General features: G+C 46.4%; 1 protein-coding gene across 1 annotated transcript; it reads left to right on the top strand.

Annotated features, from left to right (window-relative positions):
• The first annotated feature begins 258 nt into the window (after window positions 1-258).
• LOC147730564 (gamma-crystallin 2-like) lies at window positions 259-19808 on the top strand. The gene is made up of 3 exons (XM_086958604.1): window positions 259-373; window positions 550-792; window positions 19478-19808. Exons 1-3 carry the CDS (start codon window positions 365-367, stop codon window positions 19751-19753), a joined length of 528 nt encoding a protein of 175 aa, XP_086814730.1. The 5' UTR covers window positions 259-364; the 3' UTR covers window positions 19754-19808.
• The last annotated feature ends 3185 nt before the right edge of the window (window positions 19809-22993 follow it).

The raw sequence follows: 22993 nt of genomic DNA, 5'->3' as shown, positions 1-22993 counted from the left end.
GAACTGTTCATAGCATATGGAATTACCTCAGCATACCGCTTTCTGCCAGCCTGCCATATACTTCTATCTGTCAATGCAATTCAATCTATTTACCATGAGAAAGGCCCTGCTGATTAATTGACTTCTACTGACCTTTCATCGATATCAACATTAGAAAGCCGAGAACAACAATAGATAATAGTAGTACAAAGAGGGAGCAACCATCAGCCCCTGTGCACCACAAATGACAGCATTCTGTTTGTCATCAGATAATGAAGTGTTCCCTGCGTCCTGCATAGGCAGACCCTTTCAGCGGCTGTCTATATAAAGGCTCCCACATCCCTGTCAATTGTCCCTGAAGTGAAACAGCTACAAATCAAGCACCATGGGGAAGGTGAGAACATTATGTTAATTTGTAGCATTGTAATGTGTTTACTGGCCGGGACGCTTTGTAACTTAGCAAATATCTAAAATGCAGCTATATCATCTCCCATTTGCTTTTTTGTCTGAATGATTCCATTTTGTAGATGTGACTCTCATACTTTTATTCTCTCTATCCATTCTCTGCAGATCATCTTCTGCGAAGAAAGGAACTTCGAGGGGCGGTGCCATGAGTGCTGTGGGGACATTGCTGATCTTCATAGTTTTCTGAGTCGTTGCAACTCCATCCGCGTTGAGAGTGGCTGCTGGGTGATCTATGAGCGCCCCAACTACATGGGACACCAGTACATCCTGAAGAAGGGTGATTATCCTGATTACCACAACTGGATGGGTATTAATGACTCTATAAGGTCTTGTCACTCCATACCACAGGTAGGTTTAGCTTGCTAGCTAACACCATGATTTCCTGATGTTACTACATTGCATTGCTTATAGTCTGAGTGCTATTGTTAGAAATTGGGTTGTTGGTTGACTGCGGTGCTAGCCCTGTCCAAGCTTCAGCCTCAATCCCTTGCTGGGTGTTCCGCACACAGAAAGTCACTAAATTAGACTGTGCTTAACACCTTGGCTGCTAGGCGTTTTCCCCCTCCTGTGCTGAAAATTGCCATTTTGCTGGTGTCATGACGAGCTCAGCTCGTCATCAGCACAGCTCAACTGTGCATCATGACGAGCTGAGCTCATCATGAGCATCGAAAGGGTTAACCTTGGGTAGCATGGCACAAAAAGCAGTCAGGCTTAACTCAGAGACAATGTGTAAAGTATTTATGCAGTACACAAACAGTGAAAACACAACACAGGAAAAATCCCAAACGAATTTAGAAAAGTAGAGTGCATTGTAATAAATTATTTGACACCAAAACGACAAAAAGCCAATCAGTAGAACAGAAGCTATGCTATTTGAAAGACTAAACTGTAAAAAAGCTTCTAAAAGATAAAAGCGCCAATCACCGACATCTGGTATTAAAAGACCAGGTCAAAGTCAAAAGTTAATGCCGACCACGATGGAGAGCAGGTCAGACACAAGAGGTGAATTGTGCCTAGTCAGAGCTTACCTTCAGAATTAGAACATTTTTGAAGAAAAAGTGTCTGAGAAGGGTAAAGTTCATCTGGGATAGGATGCAGAATCCCAGGAGGAAGCGTCTTCGTCAGTAAGTCATGGAGTGAAGCAGCGGGGAATATTTTAACTTCGGACTTAGCCCTCGAGATGGATGTCGAAAATCTCTAGCGGGACGAGCCAAGAGGCTGTTGCCCAAAAAGGTTCCATAAGGTTGGATACTCCTTTGGTAAAGGACCGCGGAAATGGATTTGCTGCTGCAGAGAAGAACATTGTGGGAGAAGCCGCAAAGTCAATCCGGCGGGTGAAGCACCTTGGGCAGAGAAGAGAGCAGGTTTGTCCTGGCCGCCTCTTGGTTCTCAGAGCTTGTGTTGGTCACATTTGTTTGAATCCTCAGTTTTGGAAAAGGGACATTCGGGCACCTTTAGCACCACAATTAAGGGTCCAGGTGTGGATGGAGACCTCGTGGGGTTCAGAACTCACTCAAGCTGTGTCCATGATGTGGGTTCAAGATGGTGGGAGCCTGTTATTTCCTTGCGACTCTAAACAGAAGGCCAGCAAACTAGCCCTTGGAGTCACTTTTGAAAATCCTGGGTGCAGGTGAAAATGCAGGGCTCAACAGCAGGGCTGTCCTCCCAGGGTTCAAAGCAGGCTTCAGGGTGCAAAGCAGTCCTTCCAGATACAGCAGCAGTCTGGCAGATTGCACAGCAGGTCAGACCAGCAGGCATTTTTCTGACAGCAGCAGGAATTCCTCTGAGAGTCCTTCCACAGGTCCAGTATTGACCTGAAGGGTGGGTCTAAGAACCCTGCTGGAATGAGGGAGACACTTCTGGAAGAGTTATTTGAAGTTCTTGGAATTTCCTGACTCCCCTGCCCTGGCTCTAAACTTGCTGCACTGACAATAAAGTTCTGTCAGCAATCAATGATGTCAGCAAAGTGATGCTATTATGATAACATAGAACATGTATATGTATGTGTGTGTGTGTGTGTGTGTGTGTGTATAGATAAATATATATATAGAACATGCATATGTATGTATGTGTGTGTGTATATATATATATATATATATATATATATATATATATATATATATATATATATATATATATATATATATATATATATATATATGAGAACCAAATCCTGAGTTGAAAAGCGAACTCCTTCACCAGGATCGGACCACCACAAAAGGTTTGAAGTTTCTTAGTGCAGTTTATTGAAGCCTTCACATAACATGACGCATTTCAGCCGGGTTGCCCTGGCCTTGATCACATCAATGTATATTATATATATTACCTACTGGCGGTCTCCATTTGGTAGTTATGGTTAGGACCCAGTTTCCATAGGAAGAGCGTTTTTCATTTGCCAATAACTTTAGCGTCGTTTGATGAAACCTTGCAAAATTTTCAACACTAATAAGCCAATCACTTCAGCTGCTGTCGTGAGAATTTTAGGGTGGTCCATCAAGCAGGGGGATGAGAAAGTGTGGCCCCACATCACTTTTTCTTCATGTTAATTACCATAGGAAGTTTTAGACACGCCTAATGCCCGAACTGCTGAACAGAATTACACCAAATTTGGCAGAAAGGTAGCTCTTGGTCCAGAAAGCGACCTTTTTGTTAAATGGTGTAAATCCTTTCTGTAGTTATGGTGAAATTTAAAGAAATTCCCAGTTGTATATCTAGGGACGCAAAGGACCCGCAAACCCTCCCGATCCCGTGCCTGAGATCTGATTGGCTGCCAACACTTTAAACCGGAAAGTGTTGGCAGCCATCTTGTGACTCAGTTGAACCAAGTCACAAGAAAAAACATTTAAAAAAAAGAAACGGGCAGGGCAGAAACACCCTGATCCCCAAGTCCTCTTGGGGGTGGGGGTTCCACAGGGACTCCCCAGGGCCAAAAAAGCATTAAAAAAAAAGAATTCTGGTGGAGTCGCATTGGATCCATGACTCCCGCCAGAAAAAAAAAGATGCCCCCACTTCTTTGATCAATTTGGCCCCTGGGTAGGCCATGTTTCGGGGGCATTTGAAAATATAGGAGGAGGGGACACAGGATCCCCCTCCTCGGGCTGCTCAAAGCCCCGGTGACTGCCAACTCCCCTAGGCAGGGATGAAATGTAAAGATAATGCGGGGGAGGCCCTACGGCCACCTCCCCTGGGCTAACATGAATAGAAATGCAGCCTTGGGCACCACCACCTCCCCGGAGCTAGATATACAATATAATACAGGGGTCTGCAGAGCCCCTGCAGCCCTGGATACTGTCTTATTGAAATGCAGGGTGACCCGCGGGGACTTCCCTCGCCCCAGGGACTGCCACCTCCCCGTGAAACATACAATAATAAATTTTTTTTAAAGCAATGTTGGGGAGGCTCTATGGAATCCCAAGCAGCCCTGGGGACCGCCACCTCCCTGGGGCTAACATAAATATTAATGCATGGGGGGATACTTCCTCCCATGCAGCCCCGGGTTCCGCCACTTCCCCAGGCCACAAATTCAAACATGAAGGGGGCTCCTTGCAGACCCCCGGCCCAGGCAACCACCTCCTTCCCGGGGCTTAGTTAATATTGGAGGAGGCACACGGATCACACCCTGGCACTCTAGATGACACTGGGGACTTCCACCCCTCAGCCGGTTCCAGCAATGTCCTGGGGTGCGGTTTGCTATGTCTTGAGGATAGCAAACCAGCTCTGTTTTCAGTAGGCAAAAGCAAATATGCTCTCACTTTCTGAAAGCATAACTGTAGGAAGGTGGATATCTGACTATGGTTACCCCCAAACTTTTTGCCTGGTGTTTAGCTGGTTTTTGACTTAGTTGGCCTGGGATCCTGCTATTCAGGGCCCCAGGCTGATTGCTCTCTCCTTAAAATGGACTCCATGTACCTTAGGTGCATAACACAATTGGAATTGGTTCACCTTATAGGCCCCTGTAACAGTGTACCATAGGTACCCAGGGCATAGGTGTAGCCAAGGCCTACCAGGGGCTGCAGCATGTATTGTGCCACCCCTGGCCTGGCCTCCATATTTGACACAACTGGCTGATCACTCAGCTGGGGTAAGTTGGTGTAATCACCTCTTACTTAGGTACAGTATGCCTGTGCCTAACCCTAAACTGGACACATATGTTCCTATCAGCCACTCCTATGGAAGGCCTCATCAATCCTGGAGGCAGAGTGCTTGGAAATATGTGAGATGGTGCTCTAGCATGAGCTGAGCCTGTCTGCAGCTGTCGGGAACCACTCCCTAAGCTGTTCCGGGATATTGCCATACCATATACTCTTAAGTGCATTATAATCCTCGCGGTTAAATGCTATCTTTGGTTTGGCTTTATCAAAACATGTCGAGTAAGGTGTCATACGAATTGGAATACTATCCCCTCGCCAGTTCTGGCGACGGGGATAGCATTCCACCCTTCTAGAGGGACACGACATGTGTGTAGCCTTAACCCCGGTTAAAGTTAAACAGAGCCTCAGCATCACAAAATGGATGCTGCCACCACAGACACATGTCTGACCTCCTGCTGCTGGGAGTCCTTCCAGCGAGGAGGGCCTGGACAAAGGGTTTCCTGCCTGGGGAGGTGCGAGCACCACCCCAGACAGGGTTTTGTGTATTGGGTAGGACAGGGCTGAATAGATTGAGACATGCCTGGGGCACACAAGGTGTCCCTGTGCATAAGCCAGCCCAAACCGGTTCTGGGGCTTTCCAGCCCCAGTCCTGGCGAGGAGCTGGACAAAGGAGAGGGGGTGTAACCACCCCCCTTCCTGGTCCCACCCATAGGGGAGGGACCTAGTAGGTGATCCACCCCCTAGATTGGAATAAGAGGGGGAGCAGTGCCATTGCACAGGAGATCATCCCGAAATCAACTTAAAACTAAGAAGAAGACTGGACTTCGACATTCTGCTGCACAGAAGACTGAAGAAGAATCTCCCTTGTGGCCAAGGAGTGACCACCCTGTGAACACAGGCACCAACCAGCAACTCGACGTCTGCTTTGCCGCCGCCTCCCGCCGGAGCCCGAGCCCAGAGCCCGACAAGAACCAGATTCCCAGACCTCTCAGAGCCCGATCCACAGTCCCTGCAAAGAAGGGACCCGTGGAGGCACCGAGTGACGTGGGACCGGACCTCTTGGAAGACACTCGTAAAGCTGACTGCGCAGCTTCTGAGGCATCCTCGACGTTGTGCTTTGGGGACTGAGAACCCCCACCACCGAGCAGCCCTTGCACCGAAGATCAGCCCCCCAGCATCTCCACGATCTGCGTGGGGCCCTTTTGCACTGTGCCACTCGACGCGCCATCCCGGCCACTAGCCACGCGGCCAGCGGCCATCTTGGCGACGAACCCGAAGATTTAAACAGCAGGTCTGGTTGCTCCAGACCTACCCAAGCTCCTGTGAAAAGGAGCACCCGCTCTGACCTTGCTGGTCCGAGTGAACAGCATCTTTCGACTTCTGCGTGGCTTGCATTTGCCAAGGCCTGTTTGCTCCGATCAGGTCGCCGACACCGCCAACAGCGAGAAGCCTACGTGGGACAGCTCGTGACCGACTCCTGGACGTCCTCGACCCCGGGTATCCACGTGGCTGCAGAAAGAAGCTACCCGACAACGCCTGTTTGCACCCGACATCGCCTGGTTCCAATCTGGTTCCACGGTAGTCACTGGCTAGTGACTTTGAACACTGTCCCCTCTGCTTTCAGGTCTTCAACTCTTCAGATCCACCCTTGGATCCACCGGAACTCTTCTCATCGAGCCGCCTGCAGCATCTTCAGCTCCAAGCACCATCGACCAGCGTGACGAAACCCGACACATCTTCGACCCTGTGCACCCGCTTCCTGTGGGTGAGGTAACTCAGCTCCGCCGGTGCTCCTGCACTGGTACACATCCCAAGGGCCTGTGTTTTAAGTTTCAGCTCCGTAGGTCACTCGGAAGGTTCCTAACTTTCTAACTTTGTGCTTTTTACGCACCATAGACTTTGTATTGTAAAGTGCGTGCACTTTGAACACTGCATCCGAGTCCCGTGGGCCTTTCCCGACTTAGTTATTTCCAGTCTCGAATAGCTCCAGCGATTCCCAAGGCCCTAGGCCTCTTCACTTTCCTCCTGGTATCTCTTATACCACTTATTTAGTATATGGTTTAGGTGGCCCCTAGGGCTCATCCATATTGTGCAACTTTTGTGTATTTTAAACTGTCTTGTGATTTAACGCTTGTACTTCTGTGCTCATAAAGAGTCCAGGGGATTTTAATAGTTAATAAATCAATATATATTTTCAATATATATCTGTGTGGTGTCCCTTTCATTTGGTATTCAAGGGGGTTGCGTATGGTATAACAGCTGGCTTCACATGCCTTTCAGAGTTTAGCCTAAGACTGCTTTGTCCACGTTACCACTAGGATAACTGGTCTACAAGGTTGAATTACAACCATCATCATAAGGGTTGCTTGGCATGGTACAAAGTGATCACTAGAATTAGTGAGCATTATATACCAGGCCAACTTCTCACATTGGTGAGCAGCGGATTGGGATCTGAGCTTGCTGTTGTTTTACCATTACAATCTTTGAGATTATCATTTGAAAGATCATACAGGTACCTGCTAGGTACATATAAAACAAGACTAGTATACTTAAGTTCTACTGAACTTAGTTGTTGTAGAGCAAAGGGAGTAGCACACCCTAGCTACAACTACTAGATAGGTTTAGTAGGTAAACACCAGTGTAGGTAGATTGCAACACATCCACCCACACTAGAGCAATGTCTGGAACAGAGGGGTCCAGTGGACTTACTCCTGTTGAGAGTGACCCTCCAAGGGCACCATCCCAGTTTGCTATTTTTCCTTTTAAGGAACTAAGACAGCTTTGTGTCTTAAGGGGTCTGAAGACAGGGCCTTCCCCTACTGCAGACCACCTAAGAGAGCTTTTGGATCAGTCTGAAGCTCTAAAGACCTCTAAAGCAAACCCCACAGGGAATGCTGAAGGAGGCCATCCTTCAGAGGATGACACTGTAGACACCCCTGCCCCTATCATCCTAGAAGATGAGGAAGCCTCCACCACTGGAGCTCCTCAAGTAGATGTAGAGGAAGAAGAAGAAGAGGGGGAGGAGGTGGAGAGCAGTGAGTCAGATGATGACAGAGATAGTCAGGTGCTGGTCAGTAGACTGAACCAGGCTAACTTAAGTCAACTTGGGAATGAATCAGGTAACAACCCATTCAGACCCTCAGGTGGACTTAACCAGAGCCATAGGAGGAGGAGGCATCACTCAGGTGAATCCAATACCTCCCATGTCTCTAGAGGCTCTCATGGTCACTCCAGAAGGGAGATGACTAGCCCTCAGAGAAGGGAACATGAGGCCAAAATGAGAGAGGCTGAATTGAGGATCCAGAGACAAGAATTAGAAGTTGCCCTGGCCCAAGAGAAACTTGCTAGAGCAAGACAGCCTAGAGAGAGTGGATTAGGATCCACTGGTGGCAGCACTATCCAGAAGGATAAAGACAGGTCCTTTGATACAAGAAACCTGAGTAAGATTGTGCCCCCCTACAAAGCTGGGGATGATATCCACAAATGGATGACTGCACTTGAGAGAGCCTGCAGAGTACAGCAGATCCCTCAGGAGCAGTGGGCAGCAATCTTGTGGCTCTCCTTTGAAGGTAGAGGCAGAGACAGACTCCTCACAGTTAGTGATGAGGATTCTAGAAACTACATGGTCCTGAAGAGTGCTCTGATTGATGGGTTAGGCTTAACCACTGAACAGTACAGGTTAATGTTCAGAGATACCCAGAAGACACAGACTCAGGACTGGTCTGAATTTGTTGAGTGTGCCACTAAGGCTCTGGAGGGCTGGTTGCTGGGAAGTAAGGTTACTGACTATACAGGATTGTATAATTTAATTATGAGAGAGCAAATCTTAAGTAATTGTCAAAATCAGCTTCTACATCAGCACCTGGTTGACTCTGATCTGACCTCCCCACAAGAATTGGGTAGGAGGGCAGACAAATGGGTCAGAACCAGGATCAGGCCTAAGAACCAGGGTGGTGACCAAAAGAAAGAGACTACCAAGCCTCAAGAGAAGGGTGGGGATAAAAGTAAGGAAAAGACTTCCCCAGGGCCCCAAAACTCCAAGAATGGGGGTGGGTCCCAAGACACTTCTACAACCCAGAAAAAGCCTTATTGTCATACCTGTAAACAGGTGGGGCATTACAAAACAGATAGCTGTTGTCCCAAGAATGGCAATACAGAGAATATACCTCCAGGTAAGGCTCCAACACCTCCTGTCACTGTTAGCAGTGGTCCCCCAGGTGGTGGGAGCACCCCCAAGAATTTGGGTGGGTTTACTTTTGGAGGACAGGTGGACTCTGGCCTATCCAGGTCCCCTAACTCAGATACTCTTGTCTATGAGACTGGCATGGGGTTTGCCAATTTCACTGCTTGCCCAAACACTTTGAGCAAGTATAGACAGGAGCCCCTCATCAATGGCTTGAAAGTTGAGGCCTTCAGAGACACAGGGGCTAGCATCACCATGGTGGCTGAATGTCTAGTCCCCTCAAGGCAACTTTTACCTGATGCCAAATATCAGGTGACAAACATTGATGGCATAGAATCCAATCATCCCATGGCAGTAGTCAATCTTAGCTGGGGAGGTGTCACTGGCCCAAAGAGAGTGGCAGTGTCAGCAAACTTGCCTGTAGATTGCCTACTGGGTAATGATTTGGAAATCTCAGCCTGGGCTGAGGTTGAACAGCAAACCCATTCTAGAATGGTAAATCTCCATGGAAAGGTTAGTGGGGCTGTAATGGCTACAGCCCCAATTCAAGATGTCCTTCCTGAAAAGGTTGGGAGGGCTGAGCAAACCTCAGCCCCATCTTTAGATAACTTCCCTCCTGAAAAGAGTAGCAGGGCTGTACTAGTAACAGCCCATACCCAAACTGAGTCTCCTCCTGAAAAGGTTGGTGGGGCTGTGATGGCCACAGCCCAAACTCAAACTGATACATGGGTAGTGAAGCCTGAAATGATGGATCACTCCACCCAAACAGACAGCATTGAGGAGGAAGAGAAATCTCCCTCCCACCAGACTTTAGGAAAGGATCAGCCTCCTCAGGGAACTGATCTTACCCCTGATGAAGGAACTGTCCCAGAGGTTGTTAGGCCTGGCCTGACAGAGCCTGTGATGGCAGTGGACCCTTCTCAGGAGGGACCCAGTCTGGAGCAGGTAACCTGCCCCTCTCTACCTTGCCTTACTCAGCCCAGGGCTGCAGAGGACAAGAAGGACAGTGAGACCCAAAGGGCCCCCTGTCAAATAAAGCACCCCCATCAACAGATTAGGGGCACCGAAACTAGTAGCCCTAGTGAGGTGCAAACTTTAAAAACTCCTGAGGGATCCCCCTTAAAAGTAGTTAGGGACCTCCCCCAGATGGATATTGTTGGGCACAGCCAAACCTGGGACCCTAAGGGCCCAAACCTGAACTGTCCCTCCAGTAAGCCAAACAGAGGGACCCAGCCTCCAGCTTTAGGTAGCCAGAGGTTGACCCTGAGAGCACAGTGCAACTCAGTCAGAGAAAGAAAGGCACACATGGTGGAGAGTGATTGGAGGAAGCTGAGCCCTACAGAGGAAACTCACTTCAGTACTCCATCTCAACACCAGCCTTTGACTTTGCAAAGACACACCACAGGTAGAGATTCCCTATGGTGGAGACCCTCAGATACCCTTAGGGTGAGGGATTGCTTAGTGGACCATGAGACAGGGGGTTACCAAGCCAGAGCTGGTACTTCCTTATATGGCCACTTAGGCAATATAGGCTTACCTGGTCAAGGATAGCCTTATCTCCTTTCGTTTGGGGGGGGGTTATGTAGGAAGGTGGATATCTGACTATGGTTACCCCCAAACTTTTTGCCTGGTGTTTAGCTGGTTTTTGACTTAGTTGGCCTGGGATCCTGCTATTCAGGGCCCCAGGCTGATTGCTCTCTCCTTAAAATGGACTCCATGTACCTTAGGTGCATAACACAATTGGAATTGGTTCACCTTATAGGCCCCTGTAACAGTGTACCATAGGTACCCAGGGCATAGGTGTAGCCAAGGCCTACCAGGGGCTGCAGCATGTATTGTGCCACCCCTGGCCTGGCCTCCATATTTGACACAACTGGCTGATCACTCAGCTGGGGTAAGTTGGTGTAATCACCTCTTACTTAGGTACAGTATGCCTGTGCCTAACCCTAAACTGGACACATATGTTCCTATCAGCCACTCCTATGGAAGGCCTCATCAATCCTGGAGGCAGAGTGCTTGGAAATATGTGAGATGGTGCTCTAGCATGAGCTGAGCCTGTCTGCAGCTGTCGGGAACCACTCCCTAAGCTGTTCCGGGATATTGCCATACCATATACTCTTAAGTGCATTATAATCCTCGCGGTTAAATGCTATCTTTGGTTTGGCTTTATCAAAACATGTCGAGTAAGGTGTCATACGAATTGGAATACTATCCCCTCGCCAGTTCTGGCGACGGGGATAGCATTCCACCCTTCTAGAGGGACACGACATGTGTGTAGCCTTAACCCCGGTTAAAGTTAAACAGAGCCTCAGCATCACAAAATGGATGCTGCCACCACAGACACATGTCTGACCTCCTGCTGCTGGGAGTCCTTCCAGCGAGGAGGGCCTGGACAAAGGGTTTCCTGCCTGGGGAGGTGCGAGCACCACCCCAGACAGGGTTTTGTGTATTGGGTAGGACAGGGCTGAATAGATTGAGACATGCCTGGGGCACACAAGGTGTCCCTGTGCATAAGCCAGCCCAAACCGGTTCTGGGGCTTTCCAGCCCCAGTCCTGGCGAGGAGCTGGACAAAGGAGAGGGGGTGTAACCACCCCCCTTCCTGGTCCCACCCATAGGGGAGGGACCTAGTAGGTGATCCACCCCCTAGATTGGAATAAGAGGGGGAGCAGTGCCATTGCACAGGAGATCATCCCGAAATCAACTTAAAACTAAGAAGAAGACTGGACTTCGACATTCTGCTGCACAGAAGACTGAAGAAGAATCTCCCTTGTGGCCAAGGAGTGACCACCCTGTGAACACAGGCACCAACCAGCAACTCGACGTCTGCTTTGCCGCCGCCTCCCGCCGGAGCCCGAGCCCAGAGCCCGACAAGAACCAGATTCCCAGACCTCTCAGAGCCCGATCCACAGTCCCTGCAAAGAAGGGACCCGTGGAGGCACCGAGTGACGTGGGACCGGACCTCTTGGAAGACACTCGTAAAGCTGACTGCGCAGCTTCTGAGGCATCCTCGACGTTGTGCTTTGGGGACTGAGAACCCCCACCACCGAGCAGCCCTTGCACCGAAGATCAGCCCCCCAGCATCTCCACGATCTGCGTGGGGCCCTTTTGCACTGTGCCACTCGACGCGCCATCCCGGCCACTAGCCACGCGGCCAGCGGCCATCTTGGCGACGAACCCGAAGATTTAAACAGCAGGTCTGGTTGCTCCAGACCTACCCAAGCTCCTGTGAAAAGGAGCACCCGCTCTGACCTTGCTGGTCCGAGTGAACAGCATCTTTCGACTTCTGCGTGGCTTGCATTTGCCAAGGCCTGTTTGCTCCGATCAGGTCGCCGACACCGCCAACAGCGAGAAGCCTACGTGGGACAGCTCGTGACCGACTCCTGGACGTCCTCGACCCCGGGTATCCACGTGGCTGCAGAAAGAAGCTACCCGACAACGCCTGTTTGCACCCGACATCGCCTGGTTCCAATCTGGTTCCACGGTAGTCACTGGCTAGTGACTTTGAACACTGTCCCCTCTGCTTTCAGGTCTTCAACTCTTCAGATCCACCCTTGGATCCACCGGAACTCTTCTCATCGAGCCGCCTGCAGCATCTTCAGCTCCAAGCACCATCGACCAGCGTGACGAAACCCGACACATCTTCGACCCTGTGCACCCGCTTCCTGTGGGTGAGGTAACTCAGCTCCGCCGGTGCTCCTGCACTGGTACACATCCCAAGGGCCTGTGTTTTAAGTTTCAGCTCCGTAGGTCACTCGGAAGGTTCCTAACTTTCTAACTTTGTGCTTTTTACGCACCATAGACTTTGTATTGTAAAGTGCGTGCACTTTGAACACTGCATCCGAGTCCCGTGGGCCTTTCCCGACTTAGTTATTTCCAGTCTCGAATAGCTCCAGCGATTCCCAAGGCCCTAGGCCTCTTCACTTTCCTCCTGGTATCTCTTATACCACTTATTTAGTATATGGTTTAGGTGGCCCCTAGGGCTCATCCATATTGTGCAACTTTTGTGTATTTTAAACTGTCTTGTGATTTAACGCTTGTACTTCTGTGCTCATAAAGAGTCCAGGGGATTTTAATAGTTAATAAATCAATATATATTTTCAATATATATCTGTGTGGTGTCCCTTTCATTTGGTATTCAAGGGGGTTGCGTATGGTATAACAGCTGGCTTCACATGCCTTTCAGAGTTTAGCCTAAGACTGCTTTGTCCACGTTACCACTAGGATAACTGGTCTACAAGGTTGAATTACAACCATCATCATAAGGGTTGCTTGGCATGGTACAAAGTGATCACTAGAATTAGTGAGCATTATATACCAGGCCAACTTCTCACAATAACAATGTATGCTTTCCTGCCAGATGTGCAGCAAGCAGGTAACAGACACTTTGCTCTAGGACCCAGGGAGCAGCTCCCAAAGTAAGTTGTCAAGGTAAGTTGATGTGGAGAAAAAGGAAAAATAATGTATTCAAGTAGGGGATCAAATTACCTTTGCTATGAAGATTTCTGTACATGAAGATTCCTGCACATACAAAGCCCTGTTGTTGAAAAGTCACCTGACCTTGCCAGGTGGCTCCCTTGAAACCTGTGTTTAATGCATCTTTCCAGGAGTACTCCTGGGAATGTTGGTGAATACCAAAAACTTGAAAAGCACATTCAGGCGGAAGAGGAGATCACCACCAGTACTTTTCATAATTTTGTGAAAAGGGCCCAGTCTGTCAATCTTGCTAAAGCACACACCTGAGATTTATGCATTTTCAAGAGATTTGCAAATTGAATATTGTATCTAGTGTACTAGAAACACTTTTTTAATCCAAGGAGTCCCACAAAATTCCAGGTTAGGCTCAGTATACCTAAAGCCCTAACTGAACATATGCAGACTGGCCTATAAGGCATTAAGGCAGTTCCCAGCAGGCTGGTCTGAAAGGTAAGTTTGTGGACCTGTTTTTTGGCTATTTGTGGGGTTGTTGTATGGTCTGCTGGGCGGATTTATACAGATCTTTCCCTGATATTCAAAGAAACATTGAGTGAGAACATTCTAGAAAGGGCTTAGGACCGAATTAACATATTGTATTCCACGTGTTTGATAATTTGTAACATGTTTCCAATTTAAGAAAGGAGTGACATATGTCTAAATCATTTCTAAAAGATCCGGGGCACTTGTAATGTAATTTATTATTCTGATATTTAGTGTGATCATATTCATTGCAGAGAGATTTGGGATCAAAATTAGAGCGAGGGAGATTTCTTGTCAATCAAAGAGTGTACTGTTTATGTACAAGAGTAGGCTCCAGTCACAGTGATAGTGAGACGATCAAAGTGCATGTAAAAAGCTGGCTGATTTTGTTTAGTACAAAGATGAAGAATTATAGTTTAAAGTTACCCTTGTAGGTATAAAAGTTGGGCAGGATATTTTCTTTGAAAATTGGGAAAATGCTGAATTAAATAAGCAACAGCATTGAAAAAAAGTTAAAAGATAAAAGGCGACCGTCCAGAAAAGTAAACTCGGTAATTATTACACCAGCCAGAATGCACATGTGCATGTGCCCAGTACCTTAGAATAAAAAATGGTTAACTTATTGGTGATGCTTTGTTTTGACGGATGCCACAAAGCTTTAGCAAAGATGCTGGTAGCCCTTTGTAGACCATTGAATTGGTCGGGACAATGTCTTTCTCCCTCCTGCATAATCTCTTTTATTGGACTGTTTGGAAATATTTTTTTAAATCTAAGCAACACTATCCTGCCATGTAATAGAACTGGCATCCCTTTCCAGCAATAATCATCATTTCAAATGCAAAGTATCTCTACAAACTGTAATGTATCTTAAAACTGCATATTTGAAGAGGTTAACGGGAGGATATTATCTCTTGTTGCTGAGATCATGAAGTAATAAATAAGATAGAACCTATTTTTACATTATACTCGTAACTGTCCAGAAGCATAACTGAATGATAAAAAAGTTGTGCTTCCTTTTTAGTCCGAGTCTGGGCAGCACATGCGCTGCTCTGGGAGCCATGATGTATTGGAGTATGTACTTGAAGCCCCGCCCACTCGCCGCCTATATTTGTCATTGGCTTGTGTCATTGTTTATCGAAGATGCCGGCTTCTGATTCGCTATTAAGATTGTTAGTCCCTCCTTAGTACTGTCTTGTCTTAATTTGTAACCTTCCATGAAGACCAGCCTTTTTACTTTGGTTGTTACACGGTACGTCTTTTTTAGTCTGTAAGCACTATTTTCTTTAATGAGTTTCTCTTACTGCATGAGGGTCTCTTGTGCTCATTTGTGACCACTGGCTTGTTTATTTAACTCATGGCAAACGAGGAGCTCTTCAGAGCAGGGGCGTAACACAGGCCCCCGCAGCCCCTGCATTGCGGGGGGGGGGGGGGGGGCCTCGAGCTCCAGGGCCCCCCTCGACACATAGTAGATTAACCCTAAAGCAGTGTTCGTCTGGTACGTACTTTCAAAGTAACCCCGCCGCTGCGCATCATAAATTAAACAGTGCGTACGTACGTGATGCAATTTTGGGGGCAAGGCTGAGTCAGGGTGGTCAAGCGCTCTGTAAACTGCACGTCAGGCGGCCGGATCATCCCATGCACCACTAAACGGGAAGAAAACCATCATTTTATAATTGCTGGCCTTGGTCTTCTGCATCCCGCCCGTGCCAGTCACTGAAGCTGCAGGCCTCAGGTGAGTGGGAGATAACTAGCAGGATTCCCTGGCAGGATAGCTGTAGTTAGTCACAAGTGTTAAAGTGTGTCATCTTTAGTTCATAGCTGCGAGGTTTCAGATTGCTAAGTGTGATTGTGACATTGTCATGCATTTAGTGTAATTATGAGTGAAATTTCAAATGCTACGAGTGACTCTTTCTCTCGAGAAAACTTAAGCAAGAAAGAAGAGGGAAATGTATAACTATCATAAATCACATCCATCTTTGGACTCAGGCCGAGTCTGCAACAGAGTGCAAGAGGCACCTACACGGATCTCAGCAGAGAGCAAACTCTCGGATTCCAGCTGTCGCAGGCAGTCATAGCATTGCATGATTGCGCAGGGAAAGGCAACAGCATTCTCAGAATGATTTTATTTTGTTTTGACTTCAGGAGGTTTATAAAGGGTAAAGGAGGCCTGAGTAAGTCAGGGCGCCTCGTCTTAAACATTTAGTATGTATTACCAGAGATGTACAAGAGGGAATACACACAGTAAAATATTCCTTAAAGGCCCCAACATTATTAGTGGGGTACAATGCCAGCTGCACAACACACGAGCGTCACCACAACAGTCAGAAATACCCCCAGTGGGATCTGCCACCTCCAAGAGAGGACATGTCCTGCGTTAAGGTCACTTTCTTAGAGACCAATAATTAAGGAGGCAGCAGCAACGGAGCCAGGTACCGGGGCTGAAAGATGGAAAATGGATCAGGCCAAATATTTGTCATTTCCCTTATTCTGAGTGAATGAATACTTGTTTTGTGTGTAGTGCCTAGTGTGTCACACTTTATTAAAGCGCCTACGGTCCGAGCCACAGTCCTGCATCCAGCGGCTCTTTGCAGATCAGATGTCATGCTCTTTCAGGCCCACAGGCCTTGAATGGAACCCCAACATGTGGGTGTGCAGTGCACGGTACTGACACACCACAAGCACAGACATCAGGAAAGGGAATGTGCTCTCTCACGCCGTGAATGGAGCACAGCATGGGTGTGTGAGATGCATGACACTCCCGCACCATGATGAGCATAGACATGAGGCCAGTGGCTGCACTCTCTCAGGTCCTGAATGGAACCTCAGAACGGGAGAGAGAGTACTGTGCACAACATTCCCACACAAGACAGCCACCTGCACAGGGACGCCATGTTGTAGAATTATGATTGATGTCACATATGACTAACCTCAGTGGCTAGTACGGATCTGCACCTGAGGCTGAGACTGACTGAAACCCATGGCCCGACGAGGAGAATCCAGCAGCCTGGTCCAGTCGTAAGGCATCAGGATTAGAGGCACAGAAGGGGGTGCGAGTAAAGGCGGATTGCAACTAAATTTACAAAGTTCCGCCCACTTAGTTGATTCTTAGTTGTTGTGAATGATGGCGCAGTGCTGTAGCCAATTAGAGCACAACTGAGCCCAGACTGGTCGGCGGGACTGGCGCCAACTCCTGGCTGGCAGATGAGAGAGATTGTAAAGATATAATAGCCCAACACCGGAGCAGAGCAGTGCAGTTCCACCATAGAGTGTAGTACAGTGTATGCTCATGCTGCCAGAGCAGTGCGCGGTCCGTGCAGCTGTGCTTAATGAACGCTAATAGTGTGGCGCTCCATCTCCGTTTGCTAGTCAATTCAGAAGGTGCCATAAATGCGTGACTTTGCATTTTGGTGCGGTGATGCAGACCATCACACCAAAATGTGTTAGTCTAATGCCTGATGCGTGGTACTTGGCTGGGCTGTTAGTTTGATCCTGCTTGCACGTTTGGGCACTTAATGTTGGTAACCCATAGTCATCATGCGAGCTGGACATTTCACATCCCCGTCTGCACCAAGATAGAAAGAACAGTTACATTTATGGTGGCAAAGAACCAGTGGGCCTTGTTTATCATTGATCAGGGCTTGGAGATTTATATTGTGCTTTCTACCTCTATATATGGCTCTGAAGCACCTACCTACGTGGACAGCAAGCTACGCCATATAGAATGTATGGCTGAAAGGGTGTTGTCTTTGGTGCACCCCATGCCTGAAATCTTGGTGGTCTAGGTGTTGTCAGCCAAGCATGAATCCAAGTCTTATTCTGCTAATTTGCCATTGGTCAAGGTGACTGACTCTCATCTAGTCCATCCACCCTGCCTGAAGGCAAGAGGTTGACTGAAGCCTGGAGTTATGCTGTGCTAATGGAGTGGGAAGAAGCCTCCAGGGCCACTTGTGAGCACTGTGCCGGAATTAATGGACTGTCCATGTGAATGGGAATGGTACTTTACACTGCTATAGCTTTGCAGTGATGGATCCAATGTTTGTTGTTTTCTTTCTGTTTTAATCATAACATATTTTCTGATGTTACTAAATAGTTCTGGGATCATTTACTGAGAGGTTTCTTGATTCTGCTGTTGTGCTGATACTACTAGTCCATACCAAACATTTTCCAAAGTAGCCTTCCAACTCAAATATGCACTTAAGGGGTAGAAAAAGCTGTCTTTGAGAAGCAGAGTTTGCTTGACTATGCTCGGCTTCCTTGACATCTTATACAGGGTTAAATATCTTGGATCTGCTCTTTTTTTGTCCTTCATGTCATCATAAGTCCTGGGGCTAACACAGTTAACACAAAACAGCCTCTTGAAAAATAAAAACCAATGAGTCAGTTGTTGTGGTGTTTGTTTGTATAGTGAAAAGGGTTTTCAGAAGACTCAATTAAGCACATAAAAATATAGTTAACAGTGGAGCAAACTTCTCTCACGTGTAGAAAAGCAAAGACCTGGCTCGTGAAGTAAGTACCAGGGAGCCGGAGCCATTCCCTGGTGGAAGCCCCTGGAAAAAGAAGTTCACAAAACAGCCCTAGAAGTCTTCTTGCTTCAAGAACATAGGAGCACACAGGGGCCCAAAGAAAAGAGCGAGTGGTACCAAACTTTGTGCCAAAGCAAAGCATCATCAGAAGTGAGGAGAGAGGACCAGAGAGCAGGACATGGAAAGGTCATGGCTGTAGTAATTGGAAAGCAGATGAGCTTGGTTTAAGTGAGGCAATAAACCCATAGCAAAGAACAACATTATAAATAAAGGCTCTCCCTCCCGCTTTCAGGTATGAGTGCTCAACTTTGCAATAATTTGATCTTCTTCCTCTTCACAGCAACATTTCAGGAGAGGCCTCTCAGTCCAAATCAGCCGTAGCTTAGTGTAAGAAAACAGGAGTGAAGGGCCTGCATCGTGTCTGCGGAAGCATTTAGAAATGCCTGGGTTCCTGCAGGAAGTATAGTGTCACAAGAAGAGACGAGGTAACTAGGCGCTACTAGAATGAAGCCATGTCTGGCTACAAGAACAGAGACCAAGCAGCAACTGTGAAGAAGAAGGCAGCAGGAGCACCAGGCCAGTGGCGTAACATACGCACCCATAGCACCTGTGGTGTGGGGGGCAAGCTCCAAGGGCTCCTTCCGCACAATACCCGGGCTGGAGACCTCCTGATGGAGTCTGGAGGGGCCCCTTCCACTTATCTCGCAGGGGGGCCCCCTCAAGTTTCGTTACGCCACTGCTTCAGAGGTCATGGGAAACAGAAGGGGGCAACTCTGCGATGCCTTCAAGCAATTGTAATGAAACAGGTCTCACATTTGAAAGTTTAAGCTATTGGCATTGTAAATTACAATGCCTTATATTTATGCTTTAAAAACCAAACCATAAAAAGAGGCATTGTCATTTACCATGCCATTAGCTCAGACTTGCATGAATGCAAGCACTATGGCATTGCAGATGTTTGTTATTGTAGTTGACACAGCTTCTTTCACAGTTTTGAAAACTAGACAATTCTATTGCAGACTGAATGTGTGTATAAATACTTTGCAGTGCACTAGATTTAATATTCAGCTATAAAAAAGTAATGTTTTAAACCGAGGATGAGATTGCACCACTTCGAACTGATGGGGGAGAACTTGTGACTTACAGAAAGAACCACCCATATTAGTAGCTTGAATAGTGTTTTTTATGGAGCATTTTTTAAGAGCGTTGGGGTGCTTTAGCATACTATTACAGTGCCATCCGCTTACATGTAAATTTGTTGTTTTCCTATTTACCTTCTCAGCACCAAGGGAGCTACCGACTACGCATATACGAGGGAGAAGACTTCAGTGGCCAGATGAAGGAGTGCCAGGAAGATTGTGTCTGTGTTTATGACAACTTCAGCCTCAGTGACATTAACTCTTGCAATGTTTTGGAAGGCTACTGGGTCTTTTATGAGGAGCCTCAGTACAAGGGAAAGCAATACTTCCTAAAGCCTGGGGAGTATCGCAGATTCAGCAAATGGGTTGCCCTCACCTCGAAGGTTGGCTCCTTCCGGAGATTGATGGACCTTTGCTAAGAGAGGGACTTTCTTAAGGCCATGACGTGAATCTCTGTTTATCTACAAATAAAATCCTGAAAAAATGAAATGGCGTATCTTAGATTTCTCTTTATTGTAATTTGTTGGTTTAACTTTCATACCAAACATTTTGGAGATACCAAACGTAACACAAGTGGTGAGGGGCAGTAAGAGAAATTAAAAACAAGCATTTGCACTGCAATAGGTGTTGCATTACTGATCGTTAGAGGTATTGGCATTGCAAATAATAATGCAATGCTAATAGATTATACTGTCAGTAATGCGAGACCTAGTGCATTTTAAATGCTTACGTAGTGAGCCAGGAACCAGCATTATATGTCTCTGTGCAGTACCGCAAGCTGCTCTTAGAGGGTCCTAGTGAGCAAGGCACTAGCACTGCATGTCTTGGTGCAGTACCGCAAGCTGCTCCTAAAGGTCCTTAGTGAGCAAGGTATCAGCACTGCATGTCTAGGTGTTGTACCGCAACCTGCTCCCCGAGGTCCCTAAGGAACAAGGAGTTATTGGCATTATAAATGGCAATGTTTTTTACCCAGCCATTTTGCAGGGTGCAGTAGCTTATGTTGCCAAAAAGGGACCTCTTTTGGTCGCATATGGTACTGCATCCTGGAGAAGATATGGTAAATCCACCCTACCCATAATGCATTGCGTGCAAGACAGTACTATGAGTACATAGAAATAGCTATGTCCATATTTACAATTAGTAGCTTTGATATGTGGTAAAAGATTTATTACATTTATTTCAGATTAGGTTGTGGAGCTGATGAAGGGAAATATAGACAATCTCAGATAAATGTGAGATGTTCTAGTGAGTGAAGTAACCACTGCCAGCCAAGTTTATGACCAAGTGTGTGCCCTGCCTGAAGCCATTTAAAAAAATAGTCCCTTGAGGCTGTAATTAAAACCTAGGGGGTAACAACACATGCAACAGGGGGCGTCCTCATAGGAGGTTAAAAGAAGAGACAAGGCCGTACTACGGATGGTTTAATAACTCTGTTGACCAATGAAAAGCCACCATTTACAAAGTACAGGAACAGGAGCAAATTAAAAAGATGGACGGAAAGTGGGCAAAGCTTTATGCCCAAAACCTGAATACATCATGTCTCGAACAGACAGCTCAAGATCTGCCTAGGCGAGACCTAAACGGTTGAATAAGAGAGGTATGCATGGACACTGCTTCAGGAATGGATTTTGGCTGTTTCATTGAAATTAGGTGGCATCCGATGATTCGTTGGTGGACCTAACAGAAATGACGGTCTGTCTTCATATAAACTATTTTGAAAGCAGACATTTGCTGCTATGAACTGTATGCATGTCATGTATCTTATTGCACTCACAGCATGTCAGTAAGTCAACACTTTCAAGTGGCTCTGCGTCTTTCATGCCCCGTCTAAATCTAAACAATTATTGCAGAAACTGCAAAGAAACGCAGAAAGAGTTAAGGGACAGACTAATAAAAACAAAGGCCAATAGCCCAGAGTGAAAGTATTTAAAACAATGTGTTAACATATTTATTACCACTCTGTTCCAAAATAGAAAACACCAGATTTCCTGTGGAAGACTTTGAAATTGGCATCATGATGATCACAAAATGTACGTTTTTTGTTGAACACTAAAGCCGGGAGGTTAACTATTGCACACAACTTTGCAAGTCATATTGACAGGTCTTCCTTTGTGGGCTCATAACAAACAATATCTAGGGGTCAAACAGAAGTGAAACTCAACTATGAAAACCATCTACGGCACGACAAGGTGTTAGTTACTAATAGAGTTGAAAACCAAGTATGCACATGTCTGTGACAAGATATACGTGGGCAAAAACTCCAGGGCATGGGTGAAATTTTTCCCATCAGTAGCCATTCTGATGGATACTGAACGGGAATGCAGGTGAGTTAGAGTATTGAGCCTTGTGAGTGATGCAAGACAGCTTAAGTTGGATTCTGGCCTCGAGAGGAAGCCAGTTCAGAGATGTAAGTTGGGGGTATGTGGTTGAATTTCTTTGAGCCTGTTAGGAGTCTGGATGCAGCATTGAGGCAGGCTTTTAATGGTGACTTGTAATGGGTACCAAACATAGAACTGTTAGGACCTAACTGAGAGCATGACAAAGGGAGCTAAAATGTCCTCTGGATGTGGTCACCTGTGGCCTCAAGCCACCGACGCACCTCTTCACTGAAGAACAAGGAAGAAGGTTATGAGATGACGAAGAATCATTTTGAAGTGGCACTTTTATTCGTTAAATCACAAGTATATCAATAAATGCATATCATTTCATATAACTGAGCAAAAACCATTAAGAAACCTGACTTCACTGTATCAGGAATAGAACACATGATCATATTTATAATGCTCAAAATTCTAGAAGACAAGCTGGAATGAGAATCTGCTAAAGAGGCAAAATTGAAATCAATTAGAGAATCAAAGATACAAAACAAACTTTATGAAATTCTTGTGCCTATAGGCAAACCTTTCTAAAGTAAACTAGTCATGCAAGATTTATCATTTTAGGAGACCTTAGATGCAAGGAATATGGTGTGGATGAAAAATACCGAAAATAATCAAAGATTAAAAAAGGCAAATAGGTTATCTAGATTGGGAGGCACCACCTGAGAGAAAGGCTTTGAAGTCCCAAATCAGATAACTGGCCGGCCGGAGAACCCACGCATGTGTTGGACACAGCAGCAGAGTTCTGGGGTCTAGGTGGTGTGTCGGACCTTTTATACCTGTGAAATGCGGAATACCTTGACCGCACTGACGTACTTTCTGGTGCAGGTGGCTGACCACATGTCCGAGGATAAGGAAATGGTCAGGTGGTTGAGCGGGTGGTTGACCATGCGTGACCGCAAAATATAACCAAAGAACATCTTGTCACGTACATATCTCTAAAAATATATATGAGAGCGGAACTTAAAACAGGTGCTCAAGGTTCAAAGGTTCAAAATAAGCTTTATTCGATATTCAGCAAAGAAATATCATATAAGCGTACATTATTATACAATATTTTTAAAAACAAGATAATAAAAAGAGAAAAACATAGAATTTCAATTTAAAATTCATCAATTACTTAGGAATTGGTAAAAACACACTGTTTAAGAAATCAATTAAAAACAGCATTTAAAAGCAGCATTAAAAACGACAGTTGTTAACACCCATATCCTTCTAGGGATTTCCTAAATTTGATCAGTAATTTTAAAAACTGTTCCATTTTAGAGATCACCTCCCGGT

This window comes from Lissotriton vulgaris, chromosome 2_1 (assembly GCF_964263255.1).
Source record: "Lissotriton vulgaris chromosome 2_1, aLisVul1.2, whole genome shotgun sequence".
Lineage (NCBI taxonomy): Eukaryota > Metazoa > Chordata > Amphibia > Caudata > Salamandridae > Lissotriton > Lissotriton vulgaris.
Note: the sequence above shows the minus strand (reverse complement) of the source record. Positions and strands in the feature narration are given on the sequence as shown.